Source organism: Symphalangus syndactylus, chromosome 4, assembly GCF_028878055.3.
Source record: "Symphalangus syndactylus isolate Jambi chromosome 4, NHGRI_mSymSyn1-v2.1_pri, whole genome shotgun sequence".
Lineage (NCBI taxonomy): Eukaryota > Metazoa > Chordata > Mammalia > Primates > Hylobatidae > Symphalangus > Symphalangus syndactylus.
In genome coordinates this window covers 71411210-71436393 of record NC_072426.2, presented here as the reverse complement: position 1 = coordinate 71436393, position 25184 = coordinate 71411210, and the positions used below count along the sequence as shown (strand labels likewise).

Below are 25184 nucleotides of genomic sequence, written 5' to 3'. Positions count from 1 at the left end.
AAAACTATTTGTGGTTTATCTGATATTGTAGGTTAACTGCCTATTTTATTTGCTCAATCTGGCAACCCTAATCCTGGGGCTTCCTCATTTCCCAATGTGCTGTTGTGCCCTCCCTTCGTTACACCACACTTGGCTCTCAGGGTACAAAGAGGAGTGAGACCTCCCTTCCCTCAGGGAACTCACGGTCACAGAGTTCCCATTCCTCAGGGAACTCACGATCTAACATAAGAGATAAGAATATGAACAGAGATCACCAAAGCAATGAAAACTCTATTTCTGAGAATTTGGGAGCCCTTGTTGGAATAGGGACAGCTTTAGAATTTAGAAAAGGTCACCGATCATGGAACAGAATAGGAAATCCAGAAACAAATCTGAATTTTTATAAGAACATACTTTTTAGCATGTGATAAAGGTGCAGTTAAGACCCTGTGAGCAAAGAAGAATTATTCAATAAATTTTGCTGGGGCAATTAATTAACTTCCTAGGAAAAAATCAAGCTAAAATTATTACTGCTTTAAACTTCATGCCAGAAACTAATTCAGTTGTTGTAAAGATGTTAACAGATAAAACTAAAACATACTAACAAACTAAGAGATAACAAAAAAATGAATATTTACATGATCTTGGGGATTATGAAGGACTTTCTAAGTGTGATGATCAGTACTGTACAGAAGGTATAAAGAAAAATTGTTGTATTCATTGTAAATTTGTTTTTCTCAATAATTTCTTCTGTCTTTTCATTTGTTTTGATTTTTATATAAAGTATTATATCAGTGTGGGTATTCCCACTATATGAAGGTACTCATCAACAAATGGGAAAAAGACAAACACAGTAATAGAAAAAAATGAGTCAAAGAAATACACCGGCAATTCAGAAAAGAAGAAATACAAATGGGCAATGAATATATAAAATAATATTCATCTAGTAATAACAAAAAAGAAAAAGCAAACAGAGTTAGTGAGTGTTAGTGAGTGCTATAACGAAATATCTGAGACTGGGGAATTTCTAAAGAAAAGAAGTTTAGCTGGCTCACAGTTCCACAGGCTGTACAGGAAGCATGATGCTGGCATCTGCTAAACTTCTGGGAAGGCCTCAGGAAACTTACAGTCATGGTGGAAGGCGAAGGGGGAGTGAGACATCTCACAAGGTGCAAGCAGGAGCAAGAGAGAGTGAGGGGGCAGGTGCCACACTTTTAAATGACCAGATCTCATGAGAACTCACTCACAATTGTATGGACAGCGCCAAGCGGATGGTGCTAAACCATTCATGGGAAATCTGCCCCTGTGATCCAATTACTTCCCAGCCCCATCTCCAACATTAGGGATTAGAATTCAACATGAGATTTAGTGGGGACACATGAGATTTGGAAACCATGAATATGGTTTCCAAACCATGAGGGTTTGGAAAAATGAGGCTTTCATAACTGCTGTCTGAAGGTAAACTGGAGCAAATTTTCTAGAAAGCAATTTGTTTTGAACATCTTAAATCTGACCAGTAACTTCTAGTATTATAAGGAAATAAAGTTGTATATCAGCTATGACTTAACTGGGGATATTGGCTACAATGTAGCTGATCATATTTTGAAAGCTGAAAACGATACAGATACCTACAAATAAGGTATTAGTTGAATGCATCAAGCACCATTCCCATTGTGAAACCCCACATGCAGGAGAGCCCAGGCTTGAAGCCATAGTGCTCCTTCCCTTGCTGGGCTTACAGTATCCCCCAGTTTCTGATATCCCTCAAATTTGTAATAAGGCATAAACAATATACCTTAGCTTGAAGACAAAACAAAACAGTACACCTTTGCATTAGGCCCTTCCTGTATTGCTATAAAAAAATATCTGAGGCTGGGTAATTTACAAAGAAAAGAGGTTTAGCTGGCTCATGGTTCTGCAGGCTGTACAGGAAGCATGGCACTGGCGTCTGCTTCTGAGGAAGCCTTAGGGAGCTTATAGTCATGGCAGAAGGCAAAGGGGGAGCAGGCATGTCACATGGAGCGAGCGGGAGCAAAATTGAGGGGAGGTGCCACACACTTTTAAATAACCAGGTTTCCGAGAACACATCCAATTATCACCAAGGGGATGGCGCTAAGCCACTGATGAGGGATCCACCCCCATGATCCAAACACCTCCCACCAGGCTGCACGGCCAGCACTGGGGATTACATCTCAACATGGATTTGGTGGGGACACAGATGCAAACCATATCAACCTTATAAAAATAAGCGTTTGTTTCATTTTAAACATCAAATGCAAAGTTTTCTTTTCTGGAAGATGCAGGTCAGTGAGGTAGAAGAGATACCTTACAACAGAATAGTTCTATAAAAATAGCTACTTTCAACTGGGTGCAGTGGCTCACGTCTATAATCCCAACATTTTGGGAGGCCGAGGCGGGTGGATCACCTGAGTTCAGGAGGTCAAGACCAGCCTGGGCAACATGGTGAAAACCCGTCTCTACAAAAACACAAAAATTAGCCGGGCATAATGGCAGGTGCCTGTAATCCCAACTACTTGGGAGGCTGAGGCAGGAGAATTGCTTGAACCCAGGAGGCGGAGGATGCAGTGAGCCAAGATTGCACTAATGCGTTCTAGCCTGAGTGACAGGGCAAGACTCTGTCTCAAAAAAAAAAAAAAAAAAAAGTAGCTACTGCCAAGTGGCTGGAGAACATTTTATTCTGCTAAAGGGATTAAATATCCCCCACAAAAATTAAGAAGTCCTCACATCCATCCCCAAACTCATTGCTTACACAGGACTTTCCTTGGAAGTGTCAAAATAAAATATACTTGTATCTAACTTTGAGACTCTTCAACATCCATGTGGGAGTGGCAGGACTCTGTGTGGCCTGAGGGCGGCCTTGAGTGTGTGTCCGAGTGGAAGGCCCAGGATCTGGGGACCCACCTGGGGTCAAATGGCACAGCCAACTTTTTTTTTTGAGACAGAGTCTTGCCCTGTCGCCAGGCTGGAGCGCAGTGGCACAGTCTTGGCTCACTGAAACCTCTGCCTCCTGGGTTCAAGTGATTCTCCTGCCTCAGCCTCCCAAGTAGCTGGGATTACAGGTGCCCACCACCACATCTGGCTAATGTTTGTATTTTTAGTAGAGACAGGGTTTCACTATGTTGGCCAGGCTGGTCTCGAATTCCTGACCTCAGGAGATCCTCCCGCCTTGGCCTCCCAAAGTTCTGGGATTACTGGCATGAGCCACCACACCCAGCCAGCACAGTCAACTTCTAATGAGGCCACCTTAGACAAGTTACTTACTGTCTCTGAGCCTCCGTGTTCTCATCCATGAAATGGGTTTAATCACCCAGATTTGTTGAGATGATTAAAAAAGAAAATACCTGCAAGGCAATAGCACCATGCTAACACAGAGCTGGCTAGTCACTTCCAGTGCTGGTTTGTCCTCTCTCATGCTCCGATTGCGAGGCCCCTTGCTTTCTTTTCGCTTCCAGCAGTAGTGTGTTCCCGGGGAGGCTGCCTTTAGTTGCAGGTTTCTTTGCACTGTTTCATATGTCCTTTTCCCAGGCACCCGAGCAAGGACCACTGGTTACGACACAGGCACTGAGGAAGAGCCTTGAATCAAGGGCACAGCTCTGACTTTAACCTTTGACTCCCCAGGTGTGACCTATAGCCAGTCCTTGTCTGATCTGTGCCCCACTTTCTCATGTCCAAAATGAGAAGACTGAACCAGTCCTCTCCAATGCCTTTCCTATGGCTTTAAGATGAGGTATGTACTTCTCACTTGGAGGAGGGGCTGGCAAAACCACTTGAATTTTAATTTGAATTGAGGCATATTGGCAGAGGTTGTAAAATGTCCTCACATGGTTCAAGGAAGAAGATGATGCCCTGCCTGCTCCTGGTGCCCCTTTCAGAGGTTAAAAGCCTTTCCATTATTTTAACTTTTTTTTTTTTTTTTTTTTTTTTTGAGACAGGGTCACGCTCTTTTGCACAGGCTTAAGTGCAGTGGCGCGATCTCTTAAGTGCAGTGGCGCGATCTCGGCTCACTGTAACCTTCGCCTCCCGGGTTCAAGTGATACTCGTGCCTCAGCCTCTCAAGTAGCTGGGATTACAGGCGTGTCATCACGCCCAGCTAATTTTTTTTTGTACTTTTTAGTAGAGACAAGGTTTCGCCATGTTAGCCAGGCTGGTCTCGAACTCCTGACGTCAGGAGATCCACCCACCTCAGCCTCCCAAAGTGCTGGGATTACAGGCATGAGCCACCGCGCCCGGGCTCTGGTTCTATTTTCATGATGCTATTTACAAGAGTAGGTGGCGCGCTCCTTCTGTGGAGCTTTTCATTTGGTAAACTGTATGACTGTGGAAGTAAACCATTTCTGAAAGTTCAGGTATCTTCTTTTCGGTCTCAATTTCCTTTCTTTCTCTAAAAGCGAACTTCTTTCGCCTATTTTGACCCTCGAGGCTTCCCATTTCTTTTTGCCCCCTGGGCGCATGCGCGAAAACGCGCTGACCTTTCAGCTTCGCGCTCGTGCTTTTTTTTTTTTTAACAATGGCGGTCCCCGGCGTGGGGCTCTTGACCCGTTTGCTCCTGTGTGCCCAGAGAAGAACTCGAGTCCAGCGGCCTATCCTCAGGCTTTTGAGTTGCCCAGGAACTGTGGCCAAAGACCTTAGGAGAGACGAGCAGCCTTCAGGGAGCGTGGAGACAGGTGATGGCGCCGTGGCCTCGGTTTACTCTGTAGCTCCGTCCCACAGCGGGCGAGGGAAGGGGGAAGAGTCTGGGATCACGGGGAAACACGTGGCCTGTGGAAACGGCTGTGGACCCTTTGGTAAGAAGGTGGGGCTATGTCCTGTCCTCCTCTCCTCTGATCTCTGTAGGGGAACACAGGGTCGCCGCCGTTGCTGAGGCAGAAGTGAGATGTGTGATGTTTCTTCGGGGCGACTGCTGTGTACAGTAATGGAATTGTTTAGACTTACAGGAAATTCAGGTCAGGAACCCAGTTTGCTAGCACTTTACAGTTTGACGAAATAGTGTTCTCGATGATAGTAATGCTACACAGGAAGTTCAGGTCAGGAACCCAGTTTGCTAGCACTTTACAGTTTGACGAAATAGTGTTCTCAATGATAGTAATGCTACACACCTCAGCCAGTCGCTGCATGATGTACGTATATTTCTGATTTTGATACATTAAGTTGTATCAAAGTTTGACACATTAAGTTTGATACATTAAGTTGTTGCTGGAGGCCGAGTTGTAGTCTGATGAATCAAGAGGATTCTTGGTTCCTAGACATAGGGTTCTGCCTATGAAATGTACTGCCGTTTACTTTATTCTTTTTGGCCATTTTGAACCAAATGAATCTGGTAACAGATTTGAATTCACTGCAACATGCTGTTGTTCCGCGTTCGTTCTACATTTATATACTTCTTTGTGTATTGAGAAGTCAGTGTTATTGAACCTCTCTTGTGACTCAAGAACTTGTGTATTCTATTTACAGTTCTTAAAACAACCTTGCACGAAATGTATCACTGTGTCCATTTTACAGATGTAGAAAATGGCTCAAAGGGGTAAATAACTTAGGCAAGGTCACTAGCTCAGTTAATGTAGACGTTTAGTCAAATTATTAAACAAAATGTATTGATTTCAACGATTCCTTGGAGCTATTTTTTCCCTAAAATAAGCTGGTGTCTTTACCAGACTGTATAAAAGACTTACATTGGCAGGCAGTGAGAAATCTTTATTTCATTGAAATATTGATTGGATTGTATTTGGTGGAAGCTACTTCTGTTGAAAATTTCTAAGTAACGCTGAAAATTTGAGTGAGGATTCTGCCAAAAAAGCTATTGTAATTTAACTTTGTATGGGTGTTTAAATTTGAGAGTGTGTTCATATGCTCTTTGATGTATGAAACAACCCTGTAGCGTAGGTGTGGAAGGAACTACTGTTATTCCATTTTATGAAGGAACAGGCTAGTCCAAGGATAGCTTGAGTAGTTCAAGCTAAACTCAGTTATTCGGTGGCAAAAATAAAAAAAACCACCGGTTTTTTTTTCTTTTCCGGGACGGAGTCTTGCTCTGTCACCCAGGCTGGAGAGCAATGGCACGATCTTGGCTCACTGCAACCTTGGCCTCCTGGGTTTAAGTGATTCTCCTGCCTCAGCCTCCCGAGTAGCTGGGATTACAGGCACGTGGCACCACGCCTGGCTAATTTTTGTGTTTTTAGTAGAGATGAGGTTTCACCGTGTTGGCCAGGCTGATCTTGAACTCCAGACTCAGGTGATCTGCCTGCCTTGGCCTCCCAAAGTGCTGGGATTACGGGCGTGAGCCACTGCGCCCAGCCAGTAAAACCCACTTCTAATTCCAAGACTATTCTCTTCATTTACTGTAGCTTTGCTGTTTTTGTTTTTTTTTTAAGGAAATGTTTCATTTTGTGTCATTAGAATAATACGATTAAATATTCAGGGATTCTTGCAGGAAATAACAAAATCCTCATTTGGATGTCTTTACCATTTTAAAAAAGGTCAGGTAAGTACACCTTATACTCACCTAGAAGCATGTGATTTTATAACTGGAAGGAACTTGAGAAATATCCAATTCAGTTTTTCATTCAGTGTGAGGATTCATTACCAGTTTATAGCAATAAGGAACATTGTTTCATAAATCAGTCAATTCCATTTTTGGTCAGGCTCTAATGGTTGAAAAATATTTATGGTGAGCTAAAATCTATTAATTTCCCATTTCCACATTGGTCTTAGTTTTGACATAGGTTTCGTGTTAGTAGTGGAAAGAGCTGTAGTAGAAAGACAATAAGAGTATGTGGTGTATTATTCAGGATTCTTTCTGATACAGGTAACAGAAACTAACTCAAAATAGCTTAAGTAGAAAAGGGAGACTATACCAATCAGCGTTACTTAGACATTTTCAACAGAAGTAGCTTCCACCAAATACAATCCAATCAATATTTCAATGAAATATATAAAGATTTCTCACTGCCTGCCAATGTAAGTCTTTTACACAGTCTGATAAAGACACCAGCTTATTTTAGGGAAAAAATAGCTCCAAGGAATCGTAGAAATCAATACATTTTGTTTAATAATTTGACTAAACGTCTACATACATCATACTTTAAGGTCAGTTGGATTGATGTGGTCAGTGTGAGATATTTTCACTTTCCGAAGCTATTTTTTGGTGGCCTTATAATCTTGGGCTCTTCTACGTGGGATGTTGATGGTGGGGGTGATGGTCACCAGCAGCTCCACGTTCACATGCTTGTGGCTTCTGATTGATCACATGCCCACCCTTTGGGTGAAGAGGAGGTGTCCAAAACAGTCTGATAATCCCTGTCTCATGGGGCGGGGGATAAGTGTGACAGTTCCACCACAACCACATAGAGTGGTTTTTTACTAGCAGGGGTGTGCTGTTTCCAGAACTGTTACCTGAACAGGTTTAGCTGTTGTTTGGATGCCAGCAGCCAAACCAACAACAGCTAAACTGCAGGCGGCTACCCAGCTTATTAGGTATTTGACTTTGGGCAGTTTTTTCACCTGTAGTGATACCTACCCTGTCTATCTTAAAAGGTTATTGTGAGTTTCAGAAGAGTGTATATGTGACAGTGCTTGGAAAACTGTTAAGAGAAGGTGCTATATTATGTTTAAAGCCAGTGCTCAGCTCTCAGATTCTTACTAGGTTTTTTTTTTTTTTTTTTTTTTTCCCAGGCTGTAAATCCTCTCTTTATCTGTAGTAGTTGTATATTAGAGTTTCTAAACTTTTTGTTATTCCTCTCTGGATGCTCTCTGGCTTCTTAATGTCTTTCATATCCATTACATCCGGAGCAGAACATATACTCATATACTCCATATGTGGCCTGATTAGTAAGTAGCAAAGAAGTGCTATTTCCCCTTAAATTTGGATTTTTAAAAACATTTGTCTTAATAAGGCCTGAAGTTCTGTATATGAATTCATTCTCTTCCTATCCTCAATCCAGAAGTTAAGACATTCCTTTGATGCATCAAACTTTCAGGCCTCTTTTATAAAACTATGCTAGGTTAATTTTTCCCCCATTATGTGCATGCATCTTTATTTTGTTTTTAATTCTAAATACAGGATAGTATTCCGTCTGTTTTGTTTTCTTTTGAGAAGGAGTCTCTCAGTTGCCCAGGCTGGAGTGCAGTGGCGCTATCTCGGCTCAGTTTAACCTCCGCCTTCAAGCGATTCTCCTGCCTCAGCCTCATGAGTAGCTGGGATTACAGGCATACGTTACCACACTTGGTTAATTTTTTGTATTTTTAGTAGAGATGGGATTTCACCATGTTGGCCAGGCTGGTCTGGAACTTCTGACCTCAAGTGATCCACCCTCCCTGGCCTCCCAAAGTGCTGGGATTACAGGCATGAGCCACTGCACCTGGCCTATTCAGTCATTTCTTAATGTTAGTTTTGTGCTTTACCATATTGTATTATCAAGACCATTGCACATTTCAATCTCATAAAATATTAGCACTTATTAGTTCTTCCTTTTAATTTGTTACAGATTTGATAAACCTTTGGTGAGGCAATAAATTACCTCAACTTTCTGTTCCTGCCTTCACAACTTTGTCATCGTGTCTACATCATTCTTAACCTACTGTTGTTTATGGCTTTAGAATTTACCTTTTTCATCTTCTCAAGCACATTGCTCCATTTTTTTAATCAAACTTTTCTGTCTCATTCTCAAATGTAATCCCTGCTCTTTGCCAGCAGTTCAACTGTAGGGATGTATTTGCATAAATGTGCAAAGACATTGCATACAGATGACACTGCAGTGTTGTTTGTAATAGTGAAAAAATGGTAAACCACCTAAATATTTATCAATAGAGATTTGGCTAAACTGTGATAAATAACATATTTAAGAGTATATAATTTTTAAAAGAAATAAAGTAAATATGTGTCTTCTCATACGGGAAGATGTCCACAATATATTAAATATCTTATAGCATGTTACAGAATATATGGTAAGATTTCAGTAAATTTCAGTTGTGTAAAGGATGTGTATCTATGGATACAAGTGTATATGTTTACATATACCTTGAAAATGTCTGAAAAGGTAAGTACCACAACTTAATGATTGGCTGTTACGGTAAGAGGACTGGGAGAGGACTTATGCTTCTAATTGAGAAAATTCTACACTGTTTGGGCTGGGTGCCATGGCTCACGCTTGTAATCCCGGCACTTTGGGAGGCCAAGGCAGGAGGATCACGTGAGGTTAGGAGTTCAAGACCAGCCGGGCCAACATGGTGAAACCCCTTCACTACTAAAAATATAAAAATTAGCCTGGCGCAGTGGCATGTCCTGTAATCCCAGCCACTCAGGAGGCTGAGGCAGGAGAATTGCTTGAACCCTGGAGGTGGAGATTGCGGTGAGCCGAGATCACACCACTGCACTCCAGCCTGGGCAACAGAGTGAGACTCTGTCTGAAAAATAAAAAAAGAAAATTCTACGCTGTTTGACTTTACTTTTGCAATAAGCAGTTGGACATCAGTTTAGACTCGGTAAAAATCAGAGACGAGTGTGTAGGTGGCATTCACAACTGAAAAGGTGGTAAGGTGGTCTAGGCAGAGCCTGTACCATAAGAGAAGGAAATAAGGACCACTTGGAGGAAGGATAGTTGGTAGACTGAGATCTAATTGAAAAGAATAGCCTCTGCCCTCAATATGGAAGAAAGTATTCTTCCATATTGTTAAATAAATATAACACTATGAATTACATTCTTTCATAGTTGTTAAAGTAAGGTAATACAGAGGTGGAAGAGATTCTGCGATGGAGAGTCAGAAGTCTTCACAGACCTGAGCAAGATTTGGAGGGTGAATTGGAGTTTGCCAGACAGAAAATGAGAAGGTGGACATTCCAACCAGAAGGAAGAAGACATAGATAGTTCATAGCATGTGATAGTATTGTGTGTGTAGAGTACCATATATGAAAAGTATAACAGAAAGAAATGGTATAAGTGACATGAAAGAGGGGAGATGGGACATGGTGCAAGCACTTTATACCCATGCTATGGAGTTGAGATGTGATCTTAAAGGCAGTGGGGAAGCCACTGAAGGATTTAAGCAGGGAAGCCAAAGAATAAGACTTAAAAAAAAAGACCATTTTATAAAGAACGCTTTGGCAGTTATGTGGAGGATAGCTTGAGAAAAACAAAACTAGAGTGAATGAGACTAGTTTAGGAGTCAGATTATTGTGATACAGGCCTGAAATAAGAGATTGATGTTAAAGAATTGTCATTGGGAATGGAGGCAAAGGCACATAGTTAAAAGCTGTATTTTCAGGCTTGGTGTGGTGGCGTCATGCCTGTAATTTCAGCACTTTGGGAGTCCAAGGAGGGAGGATTGCTTGAGGTCAGGAGTTCAAGACCAGCATGACCAACGTAGTAAAACCCCCGTCTCTACTAAACATACAAAAATTAGCTGGGCGTGGTGGCACACGCCTGTAATCCCAGCTACTGGGGAGGTTGAGGCATGAGAATCGCTTGAACCTGGCAGGCAGAGATTGCAGTGAGCTGGGATTGTGCCACTGCACTCCAGCCTGGGTGACAGAGGGAGACCTTGTCTCTTTAAAAAAAAAAAAGAAGGAAAGAAAAAAGTAAGATAGTGGGTTTGGAGTATTTCCTTGATCCATCAGTTTCATAGCCTTTTGGAAGAAAATGAGGCTAAAAGTTTCTGCTGATTTCTATACATCATTTACATTTTCTGTTCTATTTAATTTCTTTGGAATTTTAAGATTTTTTTTTTTTTCTTTTTTTTGAGACAGAGTCTCCCTCTGTCACCCAGGCTGGAGTGCAATGGTGCAATCTCGGATCACTGCAACCTCCCGGGTTGAAGTGATTCTCCTGCCTCAGCCTCCCAAGTAACTGGGACTACAGACACACGCCACCACGCCTGGTTAATTTGGCCAGGCTGGTCTCAAACTCCTGGCCTCAGGTGATCTGCCCACCTCGGCCTCCCAAAGTGCTGGGATTACAGGTTTGAGCCACCGCGTCTGGCCTTGTTAAGGGTATTGATATCAGACTTGGTGGTTTATGATCTCTAGAGTCTACCATGCCAGACTTTTTAAAGAAACACCTTAAACTACTTAACTGGAAGTTAAAATCTTGGGGGAAGAAAATTAGTTGTTAACATTCAGGTTTGTGCTTTAATACTCTCTTAGAACCTGAATAATTTTTTTGTCTCTATACTTAGTTCATTTGTTGACCTTCCCACTGTGGCTAGTGCATTATTAATATTTAATTCTTGACTGTCACAATTCTTGTCTTGATTCCCTGTGATTGTAAAACTCCTAGCCTCTTTCTTTCCTTAGTAAAATTATCAATGAGCTCTTCATGGGCAGCAACGAGGGTTTAAATTCTTTGATTTCCCTGATACAGAGCTCATGATAGTTGGTAACTCATTGTTAATTGTTTGAGCCAGATCAAGACCCTTGAGAAAGAAAAACGCCTTAATAGCTTACTTCAAAACATCAAATTTCCAAACTCATTGTCTCTTTACACTCAGGCTTGTAATAATTTCTTTTAGGCTTTGGAGTGTTACAATTTGCACAATTTTGTATGTGCATATTTGTGCAAGTATTAAATAAGTGATTTTACTTTCCTGGTTTTTTTTTTTTTTTTTTTTTTGGAACTCCGTTTTCAGCAGTTTGCATCAAGCATAGTAAATCAAAACAGAGAAAGTGGGCAGTTTTAATAGTAGTCATGGGAGAGTAGTCAAACGAACACTGAAAGTGCGGTAATTCCACCTCATCCATGTTTTCATTGTCCACAGTTTCAATTCCTCACAGTCAACCATGGTCCACAAATAGGTGAGCACAGTACAATATGATATTTTGAGAGAGAGAGAGAGACCACATTCGTATAACTTTTATTACAGTATATTGTTAGAATTGTTCTATTTCATTATTAGTTGTTGTTAATCTCTCTCTCTCTCTTTTTTGAGACAGTCTCACTGTGTTGCCCAGGCCGGAGTGCAGTGGTGCAATCTCAGCTCACTGCAACATCTGCCGCCTGGTTTCAAGTGATTCTCCTGTTTCAGCCTCCCAAGTAGCTGGGACTACAGGCGCGCGCCACCATGCCTGGCTAATTTTTGTATTTTTAGTACAGATGAGGTTTCACCATGGTCAGGCTGATCTCGAACTCCTGACCTCAGGTGATCCACCCACCTCAGCCTCCCAAAGTTCTGGTATTACCGGCATGAGCCACCAAGCCTGGCCCATTGTTATTAATGTCTTATTGTGCCTAATTTATAAATTAAGCCTTATCATAGCTATATATGTGTAGGATAAAACGTTATATATATAGGGCTTGGTAATATCTGAGGTTTTAGGCATTTACAGGCATCTTGGATCATAACCCCTGTGGGTAATGGGGAGACTACTGTAGTATAGTTTAACCCTTATAAAGGAAGAGAAAAAAATAGATTAGGTGAAGTTGGTTTTAGTCATATATAAAGTCTTTAAACACCTTATCAAAATATTTTTAAAATTTTGTGTGTGTGCGTTTGGTGGAAATGTTTTTGTCTCGTTCGTAGGCTTTGAAGACAAGATTCCCAAAAGGAGATTCTCTGAGATGCAAAATGAAAGACGAGAACAGGCACAGCGGACTGTTTTAATACATTGCCCAGAGAAAATCAGTGAAAAAAAGTTTCTTAAATATTTATCCCACTTTGGACCTATTAATAATCATTTCTTCTATGAAAGCTTTGTAAGTATTTGAAAAACAATCTAACTTAACGTTTATGCTTTTCAAGGGTGGAGGTCTCCATTAGTTGTTTTTTGCTGTTGCCTTTTGCAATATGGTAGGTGGGTTCTCTTTGATATACTGCATCTTCCTTATCTAGATTTCTTTAATGAGTTTTGTTTTTGGTATGGGACCAGAAATTCTTATAGCGGTATTTTAGGATTATAAGTCATTTATGGCTGATTTCATTATTCAAATGCTTAATTTTATTTTTTAAGAGATGGGGTCCAACTATGTTGCCTGTGCTGGAGTGCAGTGACTGTTGGCAGGTACGATCATAGTGCACTACAGCCTCGACTCCTAGGCTCAGGTGATCCTTCTGCGTCGGGAGTAGCTGGGACTACAGTCCTGCACCACCACACCCAGCTTGAATACTTTAGATAGTCCCTTTAACTTGCGGATGAAGGCCAGTGGGAGGGGATCTTTGTTTTGCCTTTGGATTTTTCTGCTTCAGCATTCTTTTCAGTCTTTTCAGCTTCTCTTAACTAACATTGTTTTAAGGTTCCGTTTCTTTTTTTTGAGATGGAGTCTCACTCTGTTGCCTAGGCTGGAGTGCGGCGGCATGATCTCGGGTCATTGCAACCTCTGTCTCCTGGGTTCAAGCGATTGTCCTGCCTCAGCCTCCCAAGTAGCTGGACTTAACAGACACCCGCCACCATGCCTGGCTAATTTTTGTATTTTTAGTAGAGGTGGGGTTTCCCCATGTTGGCCAGGCTGGTCTTGAACTCCTGACCTCAGGTGATCTGCCCACCTCCACGTCCCAAAGTGCTGGGATTACAGGCATGAGCCACTGCTCCCGGCCCAGTGTTCCTTTTCTTAATCTACTTAAATTGAATAAAATTAATGCTATGTTAGAATCATATCATTTGTAAATTTTAAAAACTTGATATTTTGTAGCATTATGGTAATTGTTTTAATATATGAGCTAAAATAGTATGTTAGATATATTGTGAAATGTGTTCTGTTTTTTCTTCTGTTTTTGGTATAGGGTCTCTATGCTGTTGTAGAATTTTGCCAAAAGGAAAGCATAGGTTCACTGCAGAATGGGACTCATACTCCAAGCATGGCCATGGAGACTGCAATTCCATTCAGATCACGTTTCTTCAATCTGAAGTTGAAAAACCAGACTTCTGAACGGTCACGCATACGGTCAAGTAATCAGTTGCCACCTTCAAACAAGCAGCTTTTTGAATTACTTTGTTATGCAGAAAGTGTAAGTTTTTAGGTGTACTTCAACTTTTAGAACAATGTATTTTTTTATGAACAATAAAGATTCCTGTAAAATATTCAGGCTACATTATTGTTTAATGTGTATAGATCTTCAGTTTTACAAGGTGAAAAGAGTTACGGAGATGAATCGTGGTGGTGGATGCATAATGAGATGAAGGAAAGTTTTTTTCTTTTTCTAGCTTTCTAAGAATGTCATCATGCTCAACACATTGAGTAGATGTTGAGTTTTGACATTTGAGATTGTATTGATGACTGGCATATGATCTTGAGATTATATGTGGTTTTTCTCCTAATGTCTTTTTCTTTCCCCTCCTAATGTCTTAATGTAGTGAATTGTAGATTCACTGTAGATTTCCTCATGTGAAGTCATTCTTGCATTCACAGAATAAACCCTACTTAGTCAAGGTGTATTTACAAAAATGCATTATTACATTTCTCATGCTAATATTTTTATTACAATTTTAACATCTCTATAAATGGATTGCTTTTAAAAAATTCAAACTGCAGGATATGTTGAATGAAAAGTGATAGTAGTCCTTGTCTACTCCTTCCCCGCCATGCCCCATTTGTACTTACAGGTAACCACATTCTTCTGAAGTTTTTGGCCTTTTGAACAATTTAGGTTTTCTTTCTCTTTCCAGCATAATGACATAAAATTGTACATGGTTTTCTGTCAATTTTAAAATGTCTTCTTTCTGATTCTATCTCTCTCTCTCTTTTTTTTTTTTTTTTGAGATGGAGTCTGGGTCTTACCCAGGCTGGAATGCAGTGGTGTGATCTTGGCTCACTGCAGCCTTTCCCTGATTCAAGCAATTCTCATGCCTCAGCCACCCAAGTAGCTGGGACTATAGGCGTGCACCACCACGCCCAACTAACTTTTGTATTTTTAGTAGTGACGGAGTTTCACCACTTTGGCCAGGCTGCTCTCGAACTCCTGCCCTCAGGTGATGTGCCCACTTCGGTCTCCCAAAGTGCTGGGATTATAGGTGTGAGCCACCATGCCCGGCCCAAGATTCTGTCTCTTCTCTGTTCAAATATTGTTTGTATTTGTCTTGGTGTTTTTTTTGTTTGTTTGTTTGTTTTTGTTTTTGTTCGGTTTTTTTTTGAGACGGACTCTTGCTCTTTCGTCCAGGCTGGAGTGCAGTGGCGTGATCTCAGCTCACTTCAAGCTCCACCTCCCAGGTTCACGCCATTCTCTTGCCTCAGCCTCCCGAGTAGCTGGGACTACAGGCACCCACCACCATGCCCGGCTAATTTTTTGTATTTTTATTAGAGGCGGAGTTTCACTGAGTTAGCCAGCATGGTCTCGATCTCCTGACCTTGTGATCCGCCCGCCTGGGCCTCCCAAAGTGCTGGGATTACAGGCGTGAGCCGCTGCGCCCCGCCTGTCTTGGTGTTTCTTACTCAGACTTGCCAGACCTTGCTAGTCTTTCCAAGGAATCAACTCACGGCTTTATTTATCAAAATACTATTTTCAAGGTTTAATTTTCTAATAAGAAAATTTTTGCTTCTAATCTATTTCCTTTACTTTTATTATTATTATTATTATTATTATTATTATTTTAAGACAGAGTTTCACTCTTGTTGCCCAGGCTGGAGTGCAATGGCCTGATCGTAGCTCACTGCAACCTCTGCCTCCCAGGTTCAAGCGATTCTCCTGCCTCAGCCTCCCGAGTAGCAGGGATTACAGGCATGTGCAACCACACCTGGCTAATTTTTTGTATTTTTAGTGGATTCGGGGTTTCACCATGTTGGCCAGGCTGGTCTCTAACTCTTGATCTCGTGTGATCTGCCTGCCTTGGCCTCCCAAAGTGCTGGGATTACAAGCATGAGCCACCAAGCCCGGCCTGTTTTATTATTTTTGAGTTGAATGCTTAGTTCAGTTATTTTATTTTATTTTTTGAGATGGAGTCTTGCTCTGTTGCCCAGGCTGGAGTGCAGTGGTGCGATCTCAGCTCATTGTAGCCACAAACTCCTGGACTTAAGTGACCCTCCCACCTCAGCCTCCTGAGTAGCTGGGACTACAGATGGATTCCACCACGCCCAGCTAGTTTTTGTATTTTTTTTTTGGTAGAGTCAGGGTTTCATCACGTTGCCCAGGCTGGTCTCACTCCTGAGCTCAAGCAATCCTCCCACCTTGGCTTACCAGGAGTTTACAGGTGTGAGCCACTGTGCCCAGCCAGTTGATATTTTCAATGTTGGTTTCAAATAAGAGCATTTGAAATTATGACTTTTTTTCACTTCAGATACTCCAGTACACAGTTTCAGTATGTGATCATTTTAATGCCAATCTTCTAGTGGATAGACAGGATTGTTATTCCGAGAAACTGAGAGGTCTTGGGCCTTCATTACTTGAGTATTTCTAGTTTTTCTTGCCCTTTAACATTGGTCTTTCATCCCCTTGAGTTTAAAATGTCTAACGTGGTTGTTTTAACCTCTTCTGGAGGACTTTACTACTTTCGTTTTCTTAAGACAATACTTTATACTCATTGCTTACAAAGTTTTGATTCTAGCCAACTTTTATTTTACTAGTGGCATTCCTCAGAGCTTTTTAAAAATTTTAAAATATTATATAATTTATTTCTTTAGTGAAACAGAGACGAGGTCCTGCTGTGTTGCACAGGCTGGTCTGAAACTCCTGGCCTCATGTGATCCGCCTCGGCCTCCTAAAGTATTGGGATTACAGGCATGAGCCATTGCGCCTGGCCTCCTCAGTGGTTTCTAAGAGTATTTTTTTTTTAATCCATTTTTAAGACTGAACAAGAAAATATTGCATATTTCTTTTTTTTTTTTTTTTTTTTGAGATGGAGTCTTTTTCTTGTTGCCCAGGCTGGAGTGCAATGGTGCGATCTTGGCTCACCACAACCTCTGCCTCCCGGGTTCAAGTGATTCTCCTGCCTCAGCCTCCGGAGTAGCTGGGATTACAGGCATGCGCCACCACGCCTGGCTTATTTTGTATTTTTAGTAGAGATTGGGTTTCTCCATGTTGGTCAGGCTGGTCGCGAACTTCCAGCCTCAGGTGATCCACCTGCCTCAGCCTCCCAAAGTGCTGGGATTACAGGTGTGAGCCACCGTGCCAGGCTTTGCATATTTCTAAGGTAGGTCTCCAACGCCACCAAATCTTTGAAAGTAAAATGGTAACTCTTTTACATGACCTGTACTTTTTCTCTATTTTGTTGGTTTTGTTTTGGCTAGCTAGATAGACGATCAGCTGAACACTCTCTTGAAGGAGTTCCAGCTAACAGAGGAGAACACTAAGCTCCGATATCTCACCTGTTCTCTTATTGAAGACATAGCCGCCGCGTATTTTCCGGACTGCATAGTCAGACCCTTTGGCTCCTCAGTCAACACTTTTGGGAAGTTAGGATGTGATTTGGACATGTTTTTGGATCTAGATGAAACCAGAAACCTCGGCACTCACAAGGTAAGTCTATTTCTTTTGACCACTATGATCATTTAAAGTCAAGAAAGTATAAAAAGAAAAATCTTTGAACTTAATAAAACTGTTGATTTCTAAACTTATTAAACATTGTGGTTAAAGAATAAGGCATATTTGTTATTGATTCTTTGGTATTGTAAAGTCTTTCTTTGTATTCTACTCTGTCATCATTTTTGTGAATATTCTGTACATATGCAATCAAATAGTTAATTGTTTTCAAGGGTTCAGAAATTTTTCAGTTAAGTCAAAGTTGCTTATTGTGTTATTCAAATTACGTATCTTAACTAATTTTTTCTTTTTAACCTTGTGATCTAGTTACTGAGATGTTTTTACATCTCATAATTCTTGGTTTTGTTAATTTCTCTTTAAAATTCTTTTGATTTTTGTTTTATCCAAAGGCTATATTAGCTACATATAGGTATATGATCATTGTATTTCCTTAGTAGATTGTTTTATTATTATATCCCTCATACATGCTTTATTCATCTCTATAAATACTTTTTTCTTAAGTTCTATTTTATTTGTTAATATGGCCGCTTGATAGTTGTCTCACATGTCTTCTGTTTCTTTATTTTCAGCCTTTATATACGTTACTTTAGTTTGGGTGTATCTTATAAATAGCAGTATGCTTTTACTCCAGTCTATCAGTCATTGAGTTCAATGTGTTTATTGTTACTACTGATAATTCTTGGACTAATTTCTCCTGTTTTATTTTTTATTTCCTATTTTCTGTGCTTTTGCTTTACACTTTTTTTTTTTTTTTTTTTTTTTTTTTTTTGAGGCTGAGTCTTGTTCTGTCACCCAGGCTGGAGTGCAATGGTGCAATCGTGGCTCACTGCAACCTCCACCTCCTGGGTTCAAGTGATTTCTCCTGCCTCAGCCTCCTGAGTAGCTGGGATTACAGGCGCCTGCTACCATGCCCAGCTGATTTTTGTACTTTAGTAGAGATGGGGTTTTACCTCCTTGGTCAGGCTGGTTTCGAACTCCTGACCTCAGGTGATCCACACCCCTTGGCCTCCTAAAGTGCTGGGATTACAGGCATGGGCCACTGTGCCCAGCAGCTTTTCACTTTCTTCCTTTTATTGGATTACTCCTACTTTATTCCTGCACTTCCTCCTTACCCCTTTTTTTGTCTTGCAAGTTTGGATATTATTTCTTCCATTTATGTTCTCTTTAACACGATGTCTAACGGTAAAATTAACCAGTATCTCTTCCATCCTCCCAAACAATATAGAGGATGTCTTAATTTAATTACACTGTTGAAAAGGCTATTTATTTTTATTTTTATTTTTTTGTTGGAGATGGAGTCTCTTGCTCTGTTGCCCAGGCTGGAGTACAGTGACGTGATCTCGGCTCACTGCAACTTCCACCTCCCAAGTTCAAACAATTCTCCTGTCTCAGCCTCCCAAGTAGCTGGGACTGCAGGCAGGTGCCACCATGCCTGGCTAATTTTTTTGTTTTAGTAGAGACAGGGTTTCATGTATTGGTCAGGCTGGTCTTGAACTCATGACCTCAGGCGATCCACCCACCTCAGCCTCCCAAAGTGCTGGGATTACAGGCGTGAGTCACCACACCCAGCCAAGGCTATGTGTTTTTATAAAATATTTAGTTTCTATGGCTGTATCTTTCCTTACATCTTTCAGACTAGTAATGAACATCAGTCTTTATGTGGATGTCTAGTTGATACTTCAAACAATATTTTGAAACAACTTATATTCATCTTCCCACAAATGTTCTAAGTTCTTATAAAAGTTCTATATGTTTCACATGTTAATTAGTGGCATTTTAGCTTTGCTAGCCATCTTTTAATTCTGCTTCTAAGTTGTTATCTTTTGTATTCATAGTTTCACAGTACCTTATAAACTCTCACTTAGATTATTGTAACTACATTCTGTTTCCACTTCTTATTCCTTGTGTCATGCCTTGGTATTTTAACCTTCAGTCTTTGTTGGAGTTACTTCACTCACAGTTTGAATTTTCCCACAAACTTAGAATGCTTCTTTTCATTAGCATAGTATTGAAATCCTCTGTCTCTTAATTAATTTTAGTCATCATTTCTTATTATATATTGTTACATACCCAATTTTCCAACTACATTGTTTTTATTTTTCTTTTTTTAAGAGCCTCACTCTGTCACCCAGGCTGGAGTACAGTGGCATGATCTCGGCCCGCTGCAGCCTCTGCCTCCTGGGTTCAAGTGATTCTTCTGCCTCAGCCTCCTGTGTAGCTGGGACTTCAGGTGCGTGCCACCATGCCCGGCTAATTTTTATATTTTTAATGGAGATAGGATTTTGCCATTTTGGCCAGGCTGGTCTGGAACTCCTGACCTCAGGTGATCCACACACCTTGGCCTCCAAAAGTGCTGGGATTACAGGCTTGAGCCACCATGCATGCCCAGCCCCAACCACATTGTTTAATTACCATTTCCAGTAATAGAAGGTGCTTGTAAATATCATAACGATCAAACAGTTGTTCTGTGCCTTCACTCAGGAGTGCACTTTCCCTCCATTCCTCGACTGTCATTCTTAACGCAGCTTTCAAGGTCTGGTTCTAGTTCTACCTTCTTGAAACCACTCTTGATTTTTTTCTCCACTCTAGCCAAAATTAATCACTCCTTTTTTGTAGTATCTTGCTGGTATTTCTATCTGTCTCCAAATTTCTTCTGTCATGTTTAGTGAGTAGCTGATGTGTGTATCTCCCACTATATAATAAACTTGGACAGATAGGAATCATGTCTGTTCATATACTTATTCCACAGTACTGTGTACTTAATCACCATGTGATTATTGAAACTAGCCAGGCATAGGAAACAGATAAAAATTAAATGGGTCAGTTTTATTATTATTATTACTATTTTGAGATGAGGTCTCACTCTTTTGCCCAGGCTAGAGTGCAATGGTATGATCTCAGCTCACTGTAATCTCTGCCTCCTGGGCTCAAGTAATTCTCCTGCCTCACCCTCCCGAGTAATTGGGACTTCAGGCTTACACCACTGCTCCCGGCTAATTTTTTTAGAGGTAGTGTTTCACCATGTTTCCCAGGGTGGTCTTGAACTCCTGAGTTCAGGTGATCCACCCACCTCCGCCTCCCCAAGTGCTGGGATTATAGGGATTACAGGCATAAGCCACCACATCCGGCCTGGATCAGTTTTATTAAGACTATCATGTACTTGAAAATGTATTAAGTTCCTGGCAGGGGCACTTAAATTACATTAGGCTGTCTTAAATAAAGGATTGTAACTGAATAATCAAGGAGCATAACAGTGTGTTGTAATAAAAAGCCTGGGTTCTGGCACCAAGCTGCAGAATTTTAATTCTACTTACTAGTAATGTGATCCCGGGTAAGTTATTTACCTTCTCTCTGCCTCAGTTGTCCTAACTATAAAATTGGAATGGTGTTATAGTACATATCTCATACAATGTTTGAGAGGATTCATTGAGTTAATATGTGTGAAACATTTAGAACAGTGCTTATGGGACGTAGTAAGTGTTCAAATGTTGACCACCATCAACAGCAATATAATTTTACTGTTATGTAAGTGGGAGGCAAAATTTTTTCTTTGGTGGCAACAGGGAGGAGTTAGAAACTTTCTTCTTCTTTTTTCTAAATTTATTTTTAATTTATTAATTTATTTTTTTTTTTTGAGGCAGAATCTCGCTCTGTTTCCCAGGCTGGAGTGCAGTGGTGCCATCTCCGCTCACTGCAAGCTCCGCCTCCCGGGTTTACACCATTCTCCTGCCTCAGCCTCCCGAGTAGCTGGGACTACAGGCGCCCACCACCACGCCCGGCTAATTTTTTGTATTTTTAGTAGAGATGGGGTTTCACCATGTTAGCCAGCATGGTCTTGATCTCCTGACCTCGTGATCCGCCTGCCTCTGCATCCCAAAGTGCTGGGATTACAGGCGTGAGCCACCACGCCCGGCTATTTTTAATTTTTGTTTTTTTGTTGACATGTTGTTTCACCACAGTACCCAGGATAGTCTCGAACATCTGGGCTAACGATCCTCCTGCCTCAGCCTCCCAAAGTGCTGAGATTATAGGTGTAAGCCACTGCACCTGGCCTAGAAACTTTTAACTGAGTCTTACTCTTAGATTTCTGAGGTATAGAAGTATTTAGAAAAAGGTGTTTTAAAGACAGTGCTGCAGTCTTACTAAACAATTTGGCTTTTTGGGCTGGGCACAGTGGCTCAAGCCTGTAATCCTAGCACTTTGTGAGGCAAGACGGTGGATCACTTGAGGTCAGGAGTTCGAGACCAGCCTGGCCAACATGGTGAAACCCCGTCTCTACTAAAAATACAAACATTAGCTGGATGTGGTGGTGGGAGCCTGTAATCCCAGCTACTCGGGAGGCTGAGGCAGGAGAATTGCTTGAACCTGCGGGGGCAGAGGTTGCAGTGAGCCGAGATCATGCCACCTCACTCCAGCCTGAGCAAGAGAGCAAGACTCTGTCACACATACACAGAAATAACCAGAACTTGGCATTTTGTATGTCGGTTTAAATTAGGAAAGTGTTGTTACAAACATACATGTGCTTATTTAAGGTTTTTTTGGAGATATGTTTTTGTTCAAGATTATAATAGCTTTGCTAGTAAAAATATTAAAAATAAAATACAATAAAAAATATAAGCACTCCTACATTCATCAGATTCATAAAACCTTCTTTGACTACTTTCTGCATTCATGAGCTCTTCTCTTACCTTTTGGTTCTTTGATACCTTTTCACACTACACCTTGCTTTATAATTCTTTGTGTGTGTGTTTTATTCCTCAACTCAACCTGAGAGGAGTTAGGAAGAGTGTGTTAGACTTTTTTGCATGTCTTATGGCACTGTGTATGATATCCTATGCATGATAGGGACTAAAATTATTTGCTCATGAGTAAATGAAAGTTACTTACAGTTAGGTGTGGTGGCTCACGCCTGTAATCCCAGCACTTGGGGAGGCCGAGGTGGGCAGATCACCTGAGGTCAGGAGTTCAAGGCCAGCCTGGCCAACATGGTGAAACCCCATCTCTACAAAGATACAAAAATTAGCCGGGCATGATGGCGGGTGCCTGTAATCCCAGCTCTTCGTGAGGCTGAGGCAGGAGAATCGCTTGAACCCAGGAGGCGGAGGTTGTAGTGAGCCAAGATTGCGCCACTACACTCCAGCCTGGGCGACAGAGCAAGACTAAAAAAGAAGGAAAGTTATTTACTAACTGAAATAGTAGATTTTAATGTTCATAAATTTTTTAGTGTGTAAAAGTTGGTTACATGTGAAATACGTCACCTGACTTATCACAAAGATCATGTTAGCACAAAATCCTAAACTAAAATCTGCCTTTGGTCTTTCCTTCAGTTTTGCTTTTTCTTACAGGGTTCTGTATCTTAGAGGACTTAGATAATAAAAGTAAGAATTAGTGGCTAAGTCTTGAGTACTGCGTTCTGTTATCTGAATGATTGCTGTGGACAGTGTGCTTAACTTCTGTTTTTTCTTTATTAGATGATTTGCTAATAAATAGTGCTATAGGAATAGCACACATTAATAGGAAGTATTTATGGATTTAACTGTCTCTGAAGAGTTTTTCTAGTTTTTATTTATTGAATAGAGGACAGTCATTTTTGAGAATATCTTTCCTTTGCTTGTAATAAGTATAATTTTCATCTAAATTTTCCCTAAAAGCAGTGTTTTATTTCTGTACTGAGTCCATTGTCATTCTTCGTGGCTTGCATTTTTAATCAGTCAGGTTAGGCTAGGTGACGCTTTGGTAGCAAACAACCCCCATATCTCACAGATCTCAGTGGCTTAACACATCAGCTGTTTATCTGTTGCTGAGGTTATATGTCACAGCAGGTCAGCAGGGGCACTGTAGACATTGTAGTAGCTCAAGCACCCAGGCTGACCAGTGTTTCATCTCCACCTGCGCTACCGTCACTGAATAGTGGAAAGGCAAAGTGAAGAATTGAGCATCGGCTCTTGAAGTTTCTGCCTGAAAGTGACACTTAAAACCTCTACTCACATTTCACTGGCCAAAGCAAATCACATGAGTTTGCTTAACCTTAGAGGGGCAAGAACATGAGATCTTCCAAATGCCAGAAAGGTGATACAGAACATTTGGTGAGCAGCTTCAGTAACTACCACACTCCTGCTCATGGTTCACAGATCACCAGTTTCCTGCACCCAGTTCCATTAATCAGAGCTATTTTTTCTTGTCATTTTCACTTCTGTTACCTCAAGGATTTTATTCTCTCATTTATGGTACTTAATTTAAAAAATCTCTATCACCTTTCTTCTGAGTGATTCTAATCCTTCTGTTGCTTCTGAGATTGAGTCCACCATGACTCCTCCCTGATGTACTCTAATACTGCTTTCTCACTTGACCTCCTTTTGCCATCCTGAGATAGACCCCAAATCTGTCCTTGCTTTTGTGTGGATTCCTATTCCTAACATAAATTGTGTGTGTTTGTATTTTAAAATAGAATGGACAGGGAAATAGGTAATGAAGGTAAATTATAACAAAATGGCTAAGGAAGAATCTTGAAATTTTAATTTTTTAAAGGAAATTTATTTTTAGTCCTTTTAATATAAAAATATCTAAATGACAGATTAGTAGAGAAAATGCCACATGTTTATTTGTAGGGATTGTATACAGTGATTTATTTAATCTATTTTTTTCTGATTATAAAATGATAGATATAGAAATATATAACATAAGTATCTCTGATGGTCCCACTGCCTCCAGAGATAACCCGGTGAATAATTTAATATATTCTGGATTTTTTTTCCTGTGCGTATAGAAATGCTTTTTTTTTTTTTTTAAAGAAAAAACCCAGAACATAATCTTTACATATAATAACTTTAATTATAACTTCATTTTTTTCCCCATTAGTAGTGTCTTGGCAGATCAATCTACTGTATCGCCCTCAGTGGCTGCAAAATACTCCATTGAATGGATGTACCATAATTTATTTAACCAGTCCTCTTTTTGTTGTATAATGAGGGTGGTATCTTTTTTTTTTTCCTCTTTCAGTGGAAGTGCCAAATCCTAGGCACTGGACCACTAGGGAACTTTTCCCCTCTTTATTGCCAACTATATATTAGTTAATATTCTTCGATTATACATAGCAGAAATAACACGAACTAGCTTAAACAATTAAAGAAGTAGAGGAGGCATCATAGAGCCCAGGGCCAGGAATATGGATGAGTCTTAGGAAAGGACTAGAAGTAAGAAGTGTAAACCATCAAGAACCCAGGAAGTGGCCGGGCCCAGTGCTTCATGCCTGTAATGACAGCACTTTGGGAGGCTGCAGCGGGAGGATCACTTGAGTTCAGGAGTTCGAGACCAGCCTGGGCAACATAGGCTGGGGGAGACCGCATCTCTACTAAAAATAAAAAAATTAGTGAGGTGTGGTGGTGTGTACCTGTAGTTCCAGCTACTCTGAAGGTTGAAGCTGGAGGATTGCTTGAGTCTAGGAGGCTGAGGCTGCAGTGAGCTATGGTTGCACCACTGCACTCCAGCCTGGGTGGCAGAGTGATACCCTCTTTTTTTTTTTTTTTTGGATTCTCACTCTGTCACCCAGGCTGGAGTGCAGGGGCACAATCTCGGCTCACTGCAACCTTGGCCACCTGGGTTCAAGCTATTCTCCTGCTTCAGCCTCCTGAGTAGCTGGGATTACAGGCTTGCACCACCATACCTGGCTAAATTTTTTTGTATTTTTAGTAGAGATGGGGTTTCACCATGTTGGCCAGGCTGGTCTCAAACTCCTGACCTCAAGTGATCTGCCTGCCTCGGCCTCCCAAAGTGTTGGGATTACAGCCACC

At 40.9% G+C, this 25184-nt stretch overlaps 1 protein-coding gene across 3 annotated transcripts in view; it reads left to right on the top strand.

The window, feature by feature from the left end:
* The first annotated feature begins 4246 nt into the window (after positions 1-4246).
* Positions 4247-25184, top strand: part of MTPAP (mitochondrial poly(A) polymerase) — a 102427-nt gene continuing 81489 nt past the window's right edge. Inside the window, exons 1-4 of one of the 3 annotated variants that reach the window (XM_055275036.2) lie at positions 4247-4664; positions 12508-12680; positions 13705-13929; positions 17146-17370. In XM_055275036.2, the coding sequence (XP_055131011.1) occupies positions 4508-4664; positions 12508-12680; positions 13705-13929; positions 17146-17370 (780 nt within the window). In that variant the 5' untranslated portion in view covers positions 4247-4507. The remainder of the gene's footprint in view (positions 4665-12507; positions 12681-13704; positions 13930-17145; positions 17371-25184) is intronic. The other 2 variants (XM_063637313.1, XM_063637314.1) reach the window with 2 other exon arrangements.